General features: G+C 41.5%; 1 protein-coding gene across 1 annotated transcript; it reads left to right on the top strand.

The window, feature by feature from the left end:
- Positions 1–4,756: 4,756 nt before the first annotated feature.
- On the top strand, positions 4,757–13,437 carry LOC149288291 (AP-1 complex subunit sigma-3-like). The gene is made up of 6 exons (XM_089492019.1): positions 4,757–4,995; positions 5,711–5,873; positions 8,060–8,238; positions 10,536–10,644; positions 12,742–12,879; positions 13,402–13,437. The coding sequence occupies exons 1-6, from the start codon at positions 4,757–4,759 to the stop codon at positions 13,435–13,437; spliced, it is 864 nt and encodes a 287-aa protein (XP_089348145.1).
- The last annotated feature ends 2,204 nt before the right edge of the window (positions 13,438–15,641 follow it).

The raw sequence follows: 15,641 nt of genomic DNA on the forward strand, positions 1-15,641 counted from the left end.
CAGAGCCCTGTTTCAGGTACTGCACTGGCCTCCAAAAATGCACAGGTATGAAGGGTGTTGGATTTCATCCAAAACAGAGAGAAAGTGAGCTCCAAAGCTCCCAGCTACGACGAGCTTGGCACGCCTGCATGAGCAACAGTTTGAAAAGATAAATAAACTCTGATCTCCTCTACAGTCGAGAGGACGCAAGTAACTATAACAATAACAGTAAAATGCCATTTTATAAAGTGGTCATGTGTGATTACACACTGGCATCAGTAGAAACAAACAGAACAGACTGACATCACATCAAAGCACGTCATGGTCCCATGAAGACGAATATGATTTGAACCTGTTCAGTATAATGCCCTCTTATAATAGTCAGTGATGACTCAGGGCATTGTCTCCAGCTGCCTCCTCCACACCAATCTTTTGGGCCTGCCACCCTGATAATAGTGTTATCTTTTCAAGTTGCCAAATATCACGACTCAAAGACCCTTTCACTATGGATGGAATATCTGAATAAGTCCAAAGAATACTGTCTAAATCGTAGTGGCATTCATTATAAAGGATTGTATAGAAACACCATGGAGGAAGAACATGATGCTTGCTTGGATTTCATTCTGGGTGGCATTGCAAATACAAAATGCTTCTTTCAGTGGTCCATTTTGTTTTTCATTAGGAGTATCCTAGAATAGAATTATTGCCCTGCCAACCTTCCTCAGGCAGGCACATTATCTGAATCAACCACTGAGGGCAATACTCATTGTTTGAAAACATGGGTATGAATAGACTGTAGAACACCAGAAACTGTGGTTGAAATACCAGTTACCTGACTTTCCTGAGGCTATACCTCTTTCAGGGTGTGTACTTAAAATCCACCTCACATTTGTGTGCTCTTGGTGAGCCTTCATGGTAAAGCTACATTTTGGCTTTAGGGCGTGAGGTTGGAGGCTTGGCCAGATGGTGGGGAAACACCAAGAAATGTTATGCCAATTTGTGACCTACTGATAACTATGTAAATGTGTAAGATAATCATAAGAATTGTGTTTTATTTTTACACAGAAAGGTACAATGTAATCCACACCAATGAATTTATATACATACCCTGAATAAACATTTGGTGCAAAGGAGCAGAGAGAGAATTATTTTAAATCCTTAGTATAGCCTTTATAGCCTAGGGTATTGTGGAACACCGTAGGTTATAAACCACAGCCCTATTCAACTGTACGTTTGGTGCATTATAGGCACTCTCATTGAGTCTCTTATCATTCAATAGCCAAATGGGCCACACTGTGTTGTACACATGGGATCTATTCTTCTGCTTGTTGGAACTTTTTCTATTCTATTTTCTTCAAGAATATCTAGTATGTCATTTTCCACCTTCAAGCTATAGCTGAAAAATGGGAAATGAGCTTTTATTTGATCTGTGTAATTTATTCCAGTGGAAAATTGAATACAACTATGTATGTTGGAGGGGGTGGGTAAAGAGTAAAGAAGGCATAGACCAGTAGACCAGTTATGTGGGGGCAATTATGACACAGACCAGCTGTCGAATTTGGGGGACACCTTGGGCAATCACACCAGGGCCCCCATGGTTTCTAGTTATGCCCCTGACCAAGGGCCAGCTTCCATCCCTGTGCCTGGGGCAGCTACCCCATTTGCTTCATATTAAAGACAGGCCTGCTTACAAGGACCCTAATTTTCATAAAAAAAGATTTTGCAACCTATTGCTGTCTATGCATTTACTGTAGTATCTGTACTGTACTATCTGCCATAAAACCTCCCAAAGCCATACATTTTAAATGGGTCTTGCGATTGTGTGTTATACTTAATCTGTGCATCGAGGGTACACATACAACTCAAGCTTACAACAAATACATAATTTCATATTTCTTGACAGTTATATTGCCTTGCAATCTGATTTTTTTTTTAAAAACACTTTGTTTTAGTCTTTTGTCTGTAAATATAGATCCTGTAATGTAATGAAACTGGGTGTTCTCGAAGAACAAGCCAAACTTGCTTGACAGGATCAATGCGGGATAAGCAGGCAAACTGTGCCTGACGCACGGTGACATCACCAGAGCCACAAGCCAGGCAGCCAATTTACCCAAAACTAAAAAAAAATCACTCCCAAACAGACACGTTCAATGCACAAGGGAATGCATACAGTAACACAGACATTAGCTTACAATCATCATTATCGCAAGCGTATGTGGCCCTGTCAATTGTCCACATGGCTCTGACTGTTTAAAGGTTAAACTTAATCACGGAAGTTGCAAATGGTATTCTATACTGCTAGGTAATGCTTTGAAAAGATTAAGCGTGCCAAGGCTTTCCCCTGTAAGCTGTTAGTAAGGTTTATGACCTGTGATAGCTTCACATTTTGAGAGAACAGCTATTACAAGTCAATTGTCAATATTATGTGTAGAAAGAGTTCCAGTGTGTCTTTCAATGGATAATGTTCATACATTATTAATTATCCATTACCAGCTTCTAACCCACTGAACTCGGTCAACACATTTATATCTGCTAAACGAAATGATTGTTTCATTGGTGTTTCAGCCAAGTATATTTATCAAGTAGTAGACGTTCCTCTGTTTAAACCTTATGAGTAGCTCTGTATAATCAACCTATGATATTGCTGAATGTATATATATATATATATATATATGCTGAATATTTTTTTTTGTTAATGCTTCGTCCGATTAGAACTCACTAGTGAGCATCCAAGTCGAGGGGAGGCGATTTTTATGAGCTATGTGCTTTGGCACGCAGCAGTCCTGCTCTTTGAACTCACGCCACCTACCATGTCACTGCTGAGCTGTTATTGCCCTAAGTGTTTCCCCCTTACCGTAACACACTTACAGTGGACAAAGGCAGCTCTGGGTGTGCAGAAATATGACTGACGTTGAAAAGGTTGCATCTATAAATGATACCATGTCAATATAGACCATTCTGCTGCCAATGTTTGGCTATGCAGACTGCATGCTTGATTTTATACACCTATTAGCATCAGTTGATCCCCCGAGGTCTGAGCAGAAGGGGAGTGGGTAAAGAGGTAAGTCCTAAGTCCATGATTTACCTTTTTATCTCCCTAATTTCAAGCAGTTGGGAGGGTTCAGCAACTTTAGTGGGGTCACATAATAATGCGTGACCAAGCAGTAGCACTGTGTGCGAGCTGCACTGAGGCTTTGCAGGGTAGCGTGTGTGTCTGGGTATGTTAGTTTGTGTGTGTGTCTGGATATGCTAGTGTGTGTATGTTAGTGTAAGCGTGTGTCTGGGTAGGTTAGTATGTCTGTGTGTGTCCGGGTATGTTAATGTGAGTGTGTCTGGGTGTGTGTTAGTGTGAGTGCCAGTGCGTGTGTTAGTTTGGGTATGTTATTGTGTGTCTGGGTATGTTAGAGAAAGTGTGTGTTCCAATGGCACATTGTGTTAGGTAACCCAAGTTTAAAAGGCTAATTGGTTGTTAGAAAAACCTTTTGCAATTATGTTAGTACAGATAGTCTTTGTTTTTCAAGAAAACAGCTAAGTCACCCCAAACTTTTGACCAGTAGCATATATGTCTGGTTACGTTAGTGTGAGTGTGTCATGCTCGCCCTGATGCGCAGGAGGAAGGCTGAGTTACGGTATCGAGGTGTGCATGCGCTGGGCTCCTGTCTGCAGATTCTTTGGAAAGAAGAGGGTGACTGGCGGGATCTGAAACACTGTGAGCAGGCTTTGCTTCTTTTTTAAGATGGTAAGAATTAGCTATATTTTCTGCTTTATGTGAAGCTGTCATCACTTTCAGTGGCGGCAAACAAATCAGAGCACATTCAATGGCAAGGGAAACAGCATGGCAGACGGTGTACGCATGATCTGCGCTAAAGTCAACAGCAAGAAATGGCGTGTGCAAAGCAAGCTGACGAGCTTCACCATGCCAGAGAGTTACTGAGGATTCATAAGTTCATATCATACACGGTAACGCCATCCCTCTGCGGCTAACATGTGGAAAACATTATTAAGCCCTTGAAAAGTGGACTTGATTTGGTTGATAAATGTTGTTACCAGCACTAGCACAGATGATGTCATATCCCAGCACTTAACAATGGGGGCAGCTGGAGGTGCTGGCCTTGGGTAAAAACGGCAATTTCGTCAAAGTATAAATGGTTTTTGTGACATTGACGGAAATGCGATATGCATGCCAAAAACTAGATCTGAGAATAATAAGGCGCTCAACCTCCTTATATCAAATGTACACATAATTGAAAAACTGACAAAATGAATTGGTATGACATCATCAACAGAATATTTATATGACCCTGATACTTTATCATGGTGATCACATCACTGGCATTAGTAGAAAATGATCCAGTGGCCATCGCTAATGCCAGATATATGGTCCGGTTACGTGAATCAGGCTGCTGACGGTGAACGCAGAATGTATCAGCGAGGAGATGGCGGTGGCTCAATGGCAGATGGCGCCCATGAACAAATAAAACAGATATCACCTCCACTGTGTGGGCACAGATGATGCATCCAGGGCGCCATGCCAGTAATGACTGTGTAAGACACATCTCTGGGCACGCACCACGCCGAGGGTGTATGTCGTTTGTGGTACAAAGCATTTACATGTTAAAATTAACATTTTAGTTAAAGCATAGGTATTAATGCATGGCTCAGGGCATGTACATAGCAGAGTGTGTGATGCCTACTTTGTACTATGACAACCATAAGTGTGTAATTCCAGGGTCCTGCAGATGTTTGCAGTTTCTATGCCCAAAATTAATCACGCATTATGAAGGGACAGCGCCCGTGGGAGTCTCTTGTAACAAAGGCTGAGCTTGCCCTGCATAATGCTATTCCAATCATTGCAGTGATGCTGGAGAAATCAGGATTAAGCCTTCATGTGCATTTTAATGTCTCCTTTAATATATTGCTTTGTGCCCCTTGCAAAACCATTTGCCTCCTGCTTGGCATTGAGTTTACGGGCTTGCCAGCCAAACACATCTCATGCTTGCCCCAGAGCCTGTACAGGTAAATCATGCTTATTGAAGTACCTTACTAGGTATTTCTCACTGGTGGTACAGTGAATGGGACACTAGAATGTTTAATATTACACTATGCATTACGCAGGGCCAACTTGGTTCCTGCAAGAAAAGCTTTGCTGGACCCGGTGTAATGCATAGTGAAATATTAAACATTAGTGGGGTTACGGAGTGGAGTTTACTTGCATGCCATTCTTCAGAGCAATGCTGGGAGAGGAGCGGGTGTGTGTTAAATAAACACGGCGTCCTGTCACTAACGAGCGTGTGCACTTCCCACACACAGCGCTCGGTAGCCGCGCGGTCACTGGAGGGCGCGGCGGTGCCCGGGAGTGCTAGGCACTGAGGGCTGCTGTTTGTGGGCGGGGTCTTAGCGCATGGGGGCCTGTTGTTAGGGGCGGAGTATACGCGCGGGGTGGGGTTATCCTGACTGAGGGGTGATACTGGCGTATTGGGCGTGCTCATTACGACAGGTGCATGGCTGGGAGGTGCTGGTGAAATGGGGCGTGGGGTGAATGGGAGGGGCTGGTGGAAGTGGAAGTCTCACTGGTCTCACCTGTGTCACTGTCACCTGTTTCTTCCGCCGGAACAGAAATGGTGAGTAGAGCCGAGAGTTTCGGGGTAACTCACTTAAGGAAGTGGGGAATTGGGCAGTATAGATGCGGATGGTTAAATGTATTTTAACACACGGACTCCCTGCCTCATAGCCGAGTCTCCCGGCTACCGGGACACTCTCCGCCCCACCGGAGCTGGTCTGTGCCGGGCAGGTACGCGGGTCCTTTATCAGGTGTTAGCAGTGCACGCAGTGTTGCTGCTGAATGTCGAGCTCATGCAACAAATAGCAGTGCCCTGCCTGAAGTACTCGATCCCGTGAGAATCGTATGTGTGTATATACGGTACAGGTACATGCGGTAACCTTCAGCATTATTACTACATCCTGGCCATTGGATGAAGTGTATGAGATGCGGAACTGTTGTATAGATAGAGAACTTTGTTCATCCATAGAATGCTTTCCTCATATCCTTCATATATATATGAGAGAGAGAGAGAGAGAGCGAGCAATTCTGATGATCCACCGTCTGGTATAGGTGATATTTCTACACAGCCCTCTTAGATTCTTTCTCCTGTATTGTGATGGCTTGGCATTTCCTGTGTGGCAACGTATGGGCAAAATTTGCTTAAAGGCACACTCCAGCTATCATATGCAATTATGATACATACGATAACCGAGATGTTCTCTTTAAATGTTTAAATCTTTAATTCTGCCCCCCGCCAGTTATTTTTTGTGCTATAAATGAGTAAATGTGGTCCCCGGCACTGACTTAGTGAATGTTACCATGTAGGGGAGAAGCTGCAGATAATTTTTTAAATCCAACTTTTTTTTAAAGAATGCATATTAAAGTACTCATAAACTAAATCAGTACGCATACTTCTTTGGCAAGGCTGTCTGGGACATTTAATTTTCTCCCTGTGTCACGTACTGCTTCAGTAAGGTAGCATATGGCTTCTAACTAGACGGACACCAAGGATTTAGTAACTTCATCTGTTTGAGATTGGATTGAATGATTTGGAAAGACTTTAAATTCCTGAAATGCCTAAAGAATCCGGTACTGCAGCTCCGCACAGAACATTAGGTGTTTCATAGCTATGAAAGGTACAAGAAAGGTCAGTGAATCTTTTGGATCTTGCTACAAGTATGTGTGTGTGTATTAATTTATACACTATTTAATTGCATGAAAACAGCCCTCAGCCAAGGGTTGCCAAGGAAAGTGTAAAAATGTATCAAAATCTTCATTGAACTAAAAAGTAAGGGAGACCTCATATCACGCGATGCCATTGGCAACCAAAACAGTACACCGGGGTGGTTAGGGGCAGTAATGGGAGAGAATTTTGTGTTTACATCCACCCCTCGACCTATTGAGGCATCGGGTCCCTCTCTTGGTTTCTATAAGTCATGAGGCAGTCATATGGAAGCTGCATAACCATCTATCTGTTCTGCTCAGTGGGCCGGTCAGGGGAAATCTTCTAATCTCCCAAACTTGCCAATGACCCAAAACCTAGGCAGTGGGGCGACTTCATGCAATAGTGTCCAAAAATATGAAAGTCCACCAAAGAGCATAGTTAGGGAGGTATGAGGCACTTCTAAAACCGGTTGTATTATGCCTATCCTAAGCATCTAGAATAATCCGTGTTAATACCTTCTAAATTATTTTAAAGGGGCACTTTAATGCATAATGTAGTGGAAAGTCATGTTTAAAGTACCCCCCCCCCACTGATGCAGATCCTCGTTGGGGTCTCACACGTGTGAGCATAAAGCGTTCCCGTTAATTTCAATGCAAGAGTTTTTCTGCCAGTGACAAAGACATAGCTATTAATATCACATCATTAATGTTAGATGAATGCTTTCTTTTTTCCTTTTTTTTTCTTTTCTTTTCTCTCCATTTTGTTAAGTAAGGAAATATAAGTGGAGGGTCGGTAAGATTTAGCTACAGGGAAGTGTCATGGGCTTTATTATTTTATTAAAGTTTACTTAAAGGGACAGGTTATTGTTCTTTCTTTACCTGCACTTGCTTTTGGCTGGGGTATAAAGAAAGAGGCAAACATTTTGGGGGTTTGTGTCGAATTCTTCAAAATGATAACTTTAGAAACTCTGCTATAATATCCGTAAAAGTGCAAATGCTGGAGGGTCCAAAAAAACAATTTAATGCATCATGGGTTGAATTAAATCAATGTATACTGTTTAAAAAAAAATGTCCTGGCGTAAACTGATTCTTATTTAAAAAATCACTCCCCATTTTTGACCCCGGCTAGTGTCCTGGCAGCGTAATGGGGGTCACTGAACCTTTAAATACCTTTTTTGTTCTTACTGGATTGTGTTTCTGGTTGTTTGGTTTGTTAACAATTGACATATTATGTAATTTAAGAAAAATAAACACGTCTTGTTACAGTACAGCATGATAATATTTTTTTGTTCATTCAGTCACATAGTTGCAAAAGCTCCAGCGCAGAAACTCATACTGGGAATACAGTTGAGGAGTTCTACTCTTGTTTTTCAGATCCGATTCCTTCTGCTCTTCAGCCGCCAAGGGAAGTTGCGATTACAGAAATGGTACATCACAATTCCTGAGAAAGAAAAACGCAAAATAGCACGGGAGCTGGTTCATATTCTTTTAAACCGAAGTCCTAAAACAAGCAGCTTTGTGAACTGGAAGGATCTGAAGCTTGTTTACAAGAGGTGAGACGTCACAGATCATCTGCCCATTTACTCTTTAACGATTTAAGATTTTTGTTGCTTGCGAAAACCATTTCTTCAACACTAGACATGTGCACGGCGAGCAAAATTGCTTTTTGTGCAACACATTTTGTTACCTGGCCCTTCGGCTTGGATGTAAATTTTTTTTATTCGGAACAACATTCGGGGGGGGGGCTTTCCCAAAACAGGAGGTCCTTGACACCTTCTGGAGTTGCATTTCATTATAGAAATTTAAAAAAAAAGAAGGTTCCCCCAAATATAGGTCAAAGAGGTGCTGCAGCAGCAAAAGTAGTAGTAGTAGGGCATTGGGCCTGGGCAAGCAGGCGCTAGCAGATGATAGGAACATGCAGCCCCATGCAGGACTGAATTTCCCCAATATTATATAGTTATCATCAATATTTATTTATGAATGGAGAATAATAAATGGTATGATAGAAAGATAATTGAATAAATGAACTTGTCCTGATAGAATAAATGGGCAACTGTCTTAAGTAACTAAACTCTACTACGGGGGAAAAATGACTGCTGCAGTCCCTGTAATCCACTACAGCTTCTCCAATCCACCACACAACAGTACAATTTGTGCACGAAAATAGACTATTAACTTGCAGTACGGTAGGTGAGTAATGAGCGCTCTAACTCCCATCAATCTGTCCCTGCTGCTACTGACAAGTTAAAACGGGGTCAGCACACTTATATATCTAATGCTTGTTCCTTCCGGTTGTAAAACTGCCACAGATTGTTGGACTCATCAATCACGGCCATTACCATCAATGAGAGCACCACTCGTTTTTTTGGTTACTTCTACCTTTCAGCATACCTGGAAACTTCTGGACTCTGGCCAGAACTGCCGGCTGATGTTGGTGGGAGGTCCCGCCGGTGTCAGCGGGAAACACCCCCATTTAAATGGAAAATGGGCGGGCAGCGGGCATGCTTGACGTAGCAGTAGCAGTGCTTGACCCGGCAATCTCCGGGCAAACTCAGAGAGTTCCTGGGTATGCCCATCAGTCGTTGATATGTACCCTCCTACACACAGTCCCTGCCACTTTACCTCATCAAGGAGTATTAAAATGGCTTCTAAATGTATTTGGTATTGGTATGACATATAGCCCTAGGGCCCATAGCAGCTGCCCCTTAACCCTTAAGCCACAGCAACCACAATCTCAGGGGTGGTAACTGTGACTGGGCCCGCCACTCTAGGGGGACCGAGGGACCAGTGTTCCCTCTAAGCTGTGCGCTTGTTTTCCCCCCAAAAAAATTTGATACTTTATGCGGCGCGGATATTGTGCGCACAACATTTTGGCTCTGGGAAAATTTTTGCACAAGAGAAATTTTCTGCGCACACCACCTAAGAAAAATTAGATGGAACATTGCGAGGGACCCTTGCAATTATTTTCGGCACTGGCTGGCAGCTTACCTCTACGTTGCTCTCTTGTACCTCCCAGGGGAAGCAGAAACACAGCAAGGTCATATTGCATCACGTGATCCTGCAGAGTTTCTGGTTCCTTCCGGGCGGTAAAGGAGAACTCAAAGGTTAGCAAGAGGGCCCCTGCAGAAGTGTGAAGGTAAGTGGGTGGGGGAGGGGTTTGAATGAGTTAATGAATGAGTATGTGTGTGATAGCATGGATATGTAAGGGGGGGGCAAAGATGGCACAGGCGGGCTGTGTGGGGCAAAGATGGCAAGTCCTATGCGTCCAATCTGAGTGCTAGGCAGGTCCTGTGGATGGAACCTAGGTGCGTTTTTCAGTTGCTCTATACCTGAAATGCTGTGTTTTCATCTGTCTTTATGATCTATACCTGAGGATAAGAGAGGTGTGGTACAGTGAAGGAGGGGACAAAGGGACTATGGGGGTGATGGGGGGGAGGGGGCATCACAGGAGTGACCTCTACAGGGTGCCTGAACACCTAAAGCCTGCCCTGCTCGCACTCTGTTTCAGGTCAGTCGCTGGCCCGCACCATTCATTTGCTATGTGATTGCATAGTATTGTGCATTGTGTGTGTGTGTGTGTGTGTGTGTGTGTGTGTGTGGGGGGGGGGGGGTAAATTCTTAGAATCTTTAGCTACATAAACTGTATTACTTACTGATATACAAATATCAAATTCATGCTGCCTGTAATTTTAAGATAATACAACTAAATTTTGCAGTGTCTGCGTGGACATGATTTTTCTGTTCATTTAAAAAGGGGGTACACTGCTTAACATTAATAATTAATGGATTACTGATTTTGTTTTTAAATGTCCCCTGAAAAGCTCTAATTCATGCTTGTGCTTTTCCCTAGGTATGCCAGCCTTTATTTTTGCTGTGCTATCGACGACCAGGATAACGAGCTTCTCACGCTGGAAGTTGTCCATCGATTTGTGGAGTTGCTGGATAAGTATTTTGGGAATGTAAGAAATGACTCTACAAGTATGTGCAATATCGACAATTTTGATTGCTGATATATATGAAAAGATCTGCAGGCCTTATTCCCTCCCAGATTTGAAATGTTAATCATGGGAAAAGATTGTCTTTTCTGTTCTAACCTAAAGACAATTGATGTGTGAGGCACTTCACAGAAATGCATCCCCTTAACGACAATTTATGTGCCTGGCACGTCATGGGGTCATGGGGTTAGACGAGCGTCTTTCTTTGCTCAGCTGGAGTTGCTGCAGTGCCTTGAAATCGAGACATCCAGCAACACCAAAACAAAAAAAAAATAAAGGGGCTCCGTACGATTGCTCCTAGGAGCGGTTGTTTTCACTGTATTGAAAGACTATATGCCTTTCAATAATGGGTGCGCCCAGGGGTTAAAGTACTCAGCCAGTGTAGCTATATAGAGACATTCAGCAACACAAAAAAGTCAGGGGCCCAATTTGATTTTTCCTAGATGGCGGGTCCATTCAAAATTAAATAGTTCCCAGAGGGTCTTTCCAGACCCTCCTGTGAACTTTGAGCTGCAGTTTGACTACAGGTGCTGCAGCCAACCATGCTGGTTAATAGAACTCAGCTCACTGGTTAGATTAGATGACAAATAAATAAATCAATAACTAAATTTAGATGATATGATTAAAATAACGGAATCTGAAGAAAACTCTTCTTGTCCTAAAAAAACGGTATATAACTTGTGTGGGTACACTAAACAAAAGAGAAGAAAATTACGGCTAAACACAAGCACCGCAAACGTGTTTAAAACAGCCTTGGTCACGAAAGGTACAAAAAAAAACCAGCTCTGTCCCAAGTATTGTATGTACTTTTTATCATGTAGTCTTAAGTCACATTTACTATTGCAGTACTGTTTTTAAACCCTTCAGTCCCAGGGGTTTCTGGTACCATATGTCCCAAAGCAGTTGTGCCATTTTTACCATACGCGGGTTTCGTTAAGATTCCCTTTTTTTGTTTGATGTACCCACACAAGTTACATATTGTTAGAAAAATGCTTATGTTATCATAAATATTATTGCTGACAAAGACAGTAGAAAATGTCTAGTCTATGATGTATCACGAGTTGCGCCAACATATCTATTAAGAGGCGTAACCTGCTTAAAAAGTAACCAATCAGAATGATGCATGCTATTAGAAGCAGATAAGAAGTATAAGAAGTTATATAAACCATGTAATCCAAATACGTAATTAGACAACGCTTCGACTTTTGTGTGTTGTGTGCCTTGTCTCGATTATACGCATAATCTATTAAAGGAAATAACATTTTCTGAGGAGAATTCGACCATTAATTCAACCAACACATATCATGGGTTTTTTTTGTCTTTTTCTATCCTTTCAGGAAAAATAGGGCTTTCATTTGAATCCATAGAAATATGCAAAAAAAAAAAGAAATAAAAAAAAAAAGAGAACTGTGAGTGTTAGTATGCGTTAAAAACCCCAAAAGTTGTCTACATGCCTAAATGCATTGAGTTGCTGCCTTGTGATTGGCTGATTAGGTATTTGTGTTAACAAGCAATTGAACAGGTGTACCTAAGGTGGCCAGTGTGTGTGTGTGTGTGTGTGTGTGTGTGTGTATATATATATATATATATATATATATATATATAATTAGTTATTGCTTAAAGGGTTTGGGGGTAGTTAACAGGGCTAGCTAGGGCAATGGGATCTAAGGGTTATTTTTTTGTCTGTGGAATATATCTTGTGAAGTAGATTGTGTTACTATATGTCCTTTTTATCTGGTAATCCTGTATGTGTTACAAAGAGGGACACAGAAAGAGATCTTCCTTGGCTTCTGAACACTGTGGCACATGCCTACTGCATCATTCGTTATTTTGAGGATAAGCTAGAAAACAATGCCATGCGCTTGGTTATGAAAACCTAAAAGAATATATTTTTTTATGCTCTACATCCTTTAAAATGATTAGTGTTTTGCATTTTTCTTACTATTTTTCGGTTTAAAATTTTCATCTTTTATTTTTCCCCAGTAGTAGTCAATGCTTGGCACCACGATGTCTCCCATTGCTGTTGTGATAATACAGTAAAGTATTCTTTCTTTTGGCTAGGTCTGCGAGTTAGATATTATATTCAACTTTGAAAAAGCTTACTTCATTTTGGATGAGTTCCTTATGGGAGGAGAAATTCAGGAGACTTCCAAGGAGTCAGTTGTTCGAGCTATTGAGGATTCAGACATGTTACAAGAGGTATGTGGGAAGCCTACTGAAAGAAGAAATGCATCCATTTAATGTAGTTTAACATCACAATAGGTGCTAGAAGCTGAATAAAGGAATATTTAAACGGTTTATTGTGCTCTCTAAGGAATCAGATGATTATTTCTCCATTGCTATATGAATAGAGAATATATCTTAGATAGTAGCTATATCCTAATTCATAAAACATAGAATTTAATGGCAGATATGAACCATTCAGCCCATATAGCCTGCGTGGTTTTGGGTTTTACATATTTTTCACAGCAGAAATTATTTACTTTTGTGTAAAAATTGACTTATTTGGTGTTTGAAAACCTTTTGTCTGTACATGGTGCTGGGCAAATCAATTGCTGTTTGTAATACATGAAGGAATGCTATTGGGAATACAACGGATTTTTGTTTTCTTAGTACGTTTATTCTTTGTGTTTTTATTTTGGGTTTTTTTCTTTTGACCAGACATCTTTCCGTGCTTATCTCTCCAAGACACTGCTAATGTTTCTATATTTCTTTTTGCAGACTATGGAGGAATACATGAGCAAACCAACGTTTTAAAAGTGGAAAAATCTTTAGAGCAAAATCTGCATTTTTAACCTTATAAGCTGCAGAAGAATCCAAGCAATATATGGGAGCTTCGGTCATTAAATGGGTGCCGCTGGGCGGACCGCCACATCGCCGTACAGAAGGTGAATTTCTGAGGGAAGTTGTGTTGCACACCTGAGTGGACATACAATCTCACGATGCAGAAAGGAATAAAGTTGTGCAAAGAGAATTATGCTTTTAAGCAAGAAATAAAATATTTTTTATATGTATACTTTTTGTTTTAATGTCAACAATAACATGGTGCTCATTGCTAACAATTCAAATTTTTTTGCCGGCTAGTAGAACGAGAGGACATTTAAATGCTGTTTTTGACTCGTATAGACATGGAATAGCATTTCAAAGCAGAATCCTTTAGCAAAGAAATGTAAACTGTCAGTGTTTTGAATCTCTTTGGGATACATTCACTAAAAGAAGAGTTGAGTTTTCAAGAGGTCTGTGGTTTCATCTCCTTCACAATACATTTTGAAGGTCCAGTCTGCTTCTGCTGCAAGGAGATCTTGGATGGCCCTATATAATGTGTAGTTAAAACAGAGATATCTGTTAAACAATTATGCATTTCACAGTCCAGCTCGGCCCTTCATTCTGGAGAAACTTGCCAGTTTTGGCCCTTCATAATAAATAGTGAAGCGAGACAGCTAAAACCATACCTCTCCTGTAGTACTCATGAAAACCCTCTGTTTATTTACATAAATCTGTGTGCGTTGCATGTTCTGTCTCTGTGTGGCTTTTTTCTTGTATCAGCGGTGTTGTGAAGACTATTTAGTGGTTATAACCATCTGCCATACAATTCAATTTCTCACCATATTTTTGATCTTTCTGTTACTTTATATAGTTATTCTCATTGTCGGCAAAATGTGTGTTGAATGTATTCTCATCTCATTTGCAACAGTCCAAAAAAAGAGAGAAAGCCAAGATGGCAGCTTCTGTGATGTCCTTAAACTTTACCTGCTGAGAGTTCCTTTTATTGCAACATTTGTCAGCTTTAAGCCTGCCTATCATCCCATTTTGACCATACTGCCCGATCATCTTTCTATTAGCAGAATGGTGGCATCACAACGTCATCACCCTGTAGTCAGAATGTATCAGTCCAGGCCAGTGTGCATTTCATGACAGCTCATATTGCGGTGATTTGACAAAATGAGAAGGTAGTGCATTGACTGCATTGTTTACTCATCACATGTGCCTTATCTACTGCAATGCTGATTCTGATCGAGTCGACTGACTTGGGTAGTTCTCTCTCTCTCCGGCTCTATGCCGAGTAAGAATAACTTGAACTAGTGGTCAGATTTTGTATGTTTAGAAATGTCTAAAGGACATTTTTTATCTAAACAATAACATTTGTCAAATATCCCCTAATAACTGTATCAAGTAAGCATATCAACTAAGCAAATAAAAAGTCTAGTGTATCTATACCATGTTCAAATACACAACCACATTTTTTTCCTCTTTTCTTTAATACATTGTTTTTTTGTTAGTTGTGTTGTCATTTTACTCATTTTTTCCCTCCTTGTGTGGTACCCGGTCCATGTGATAAAAATGTAAATGTCTGTTTGCAATAGACCTCTCCTTGTATCGGGGGAAGCACATGATTGCCCAGAATGTTAAAGTATTATTTGAAGGGGTATATAGAAGCCCTAAAAAAATAAGGGTGGTGAAAGGGGGCTACAGCTTCTACAGAGAGTAAATGTGAGGTCCGTTGTCATATGCACATTTGACTGAGAAAAGTAGCGGCATGATACAACCAAAAGAGCAGAATGACATCAACATGTATGTAATGGAGCACATCCTGGAAAAAAGCACCAGGGCTACAAGCAATACAATTAAAGAGTGGTGTAAAAGTTGCAAATGCAAAAGTTAATGGATTTTGCTGGGCCATGCAACTCCTGAATCCTCCTGAAGAGAACAGTCTATGCCAGGGGCGTCCAACATGCGGCCCGCGGGCCAAATGCGGCCCGCGGGACCTCGAGGTGCGGCCCGCGTGAGATCGGCAGCCAGGATCACAAGAGCCCTGCTGCTTACTTGTGGGAGGGTCTATTGTCCTGTACAGAGGAAGCGGTAGGCCACGCCCCCTGCTGAAGTCTGTGAGCGGTATCGAGAGCTGTAGTGCAGGTAAGGGGGTGGGGGAGGGTGTTTGAATGAGTATGCGTGATTGAGGG

The sequence above is a fragment of the Sceloporus occidentalis genome, unplaced genomic scaffold (assembly GCF_023333645.1).
Source record: "Sceloporus occidentalis isolate IW3139 unplaced genomic scaffold, rSceOcc1.0.p SCAF_53, whole genome shotgun sequence".
In the NCBI taxonomy this organism is placed as follows: domain Eukaryota; kingdom Metazoa; phylum Chordata; class Lepidosauria; order Squamata; family Phrynosomatidae; genus Sceloporus; species Sceloporus occidentalis.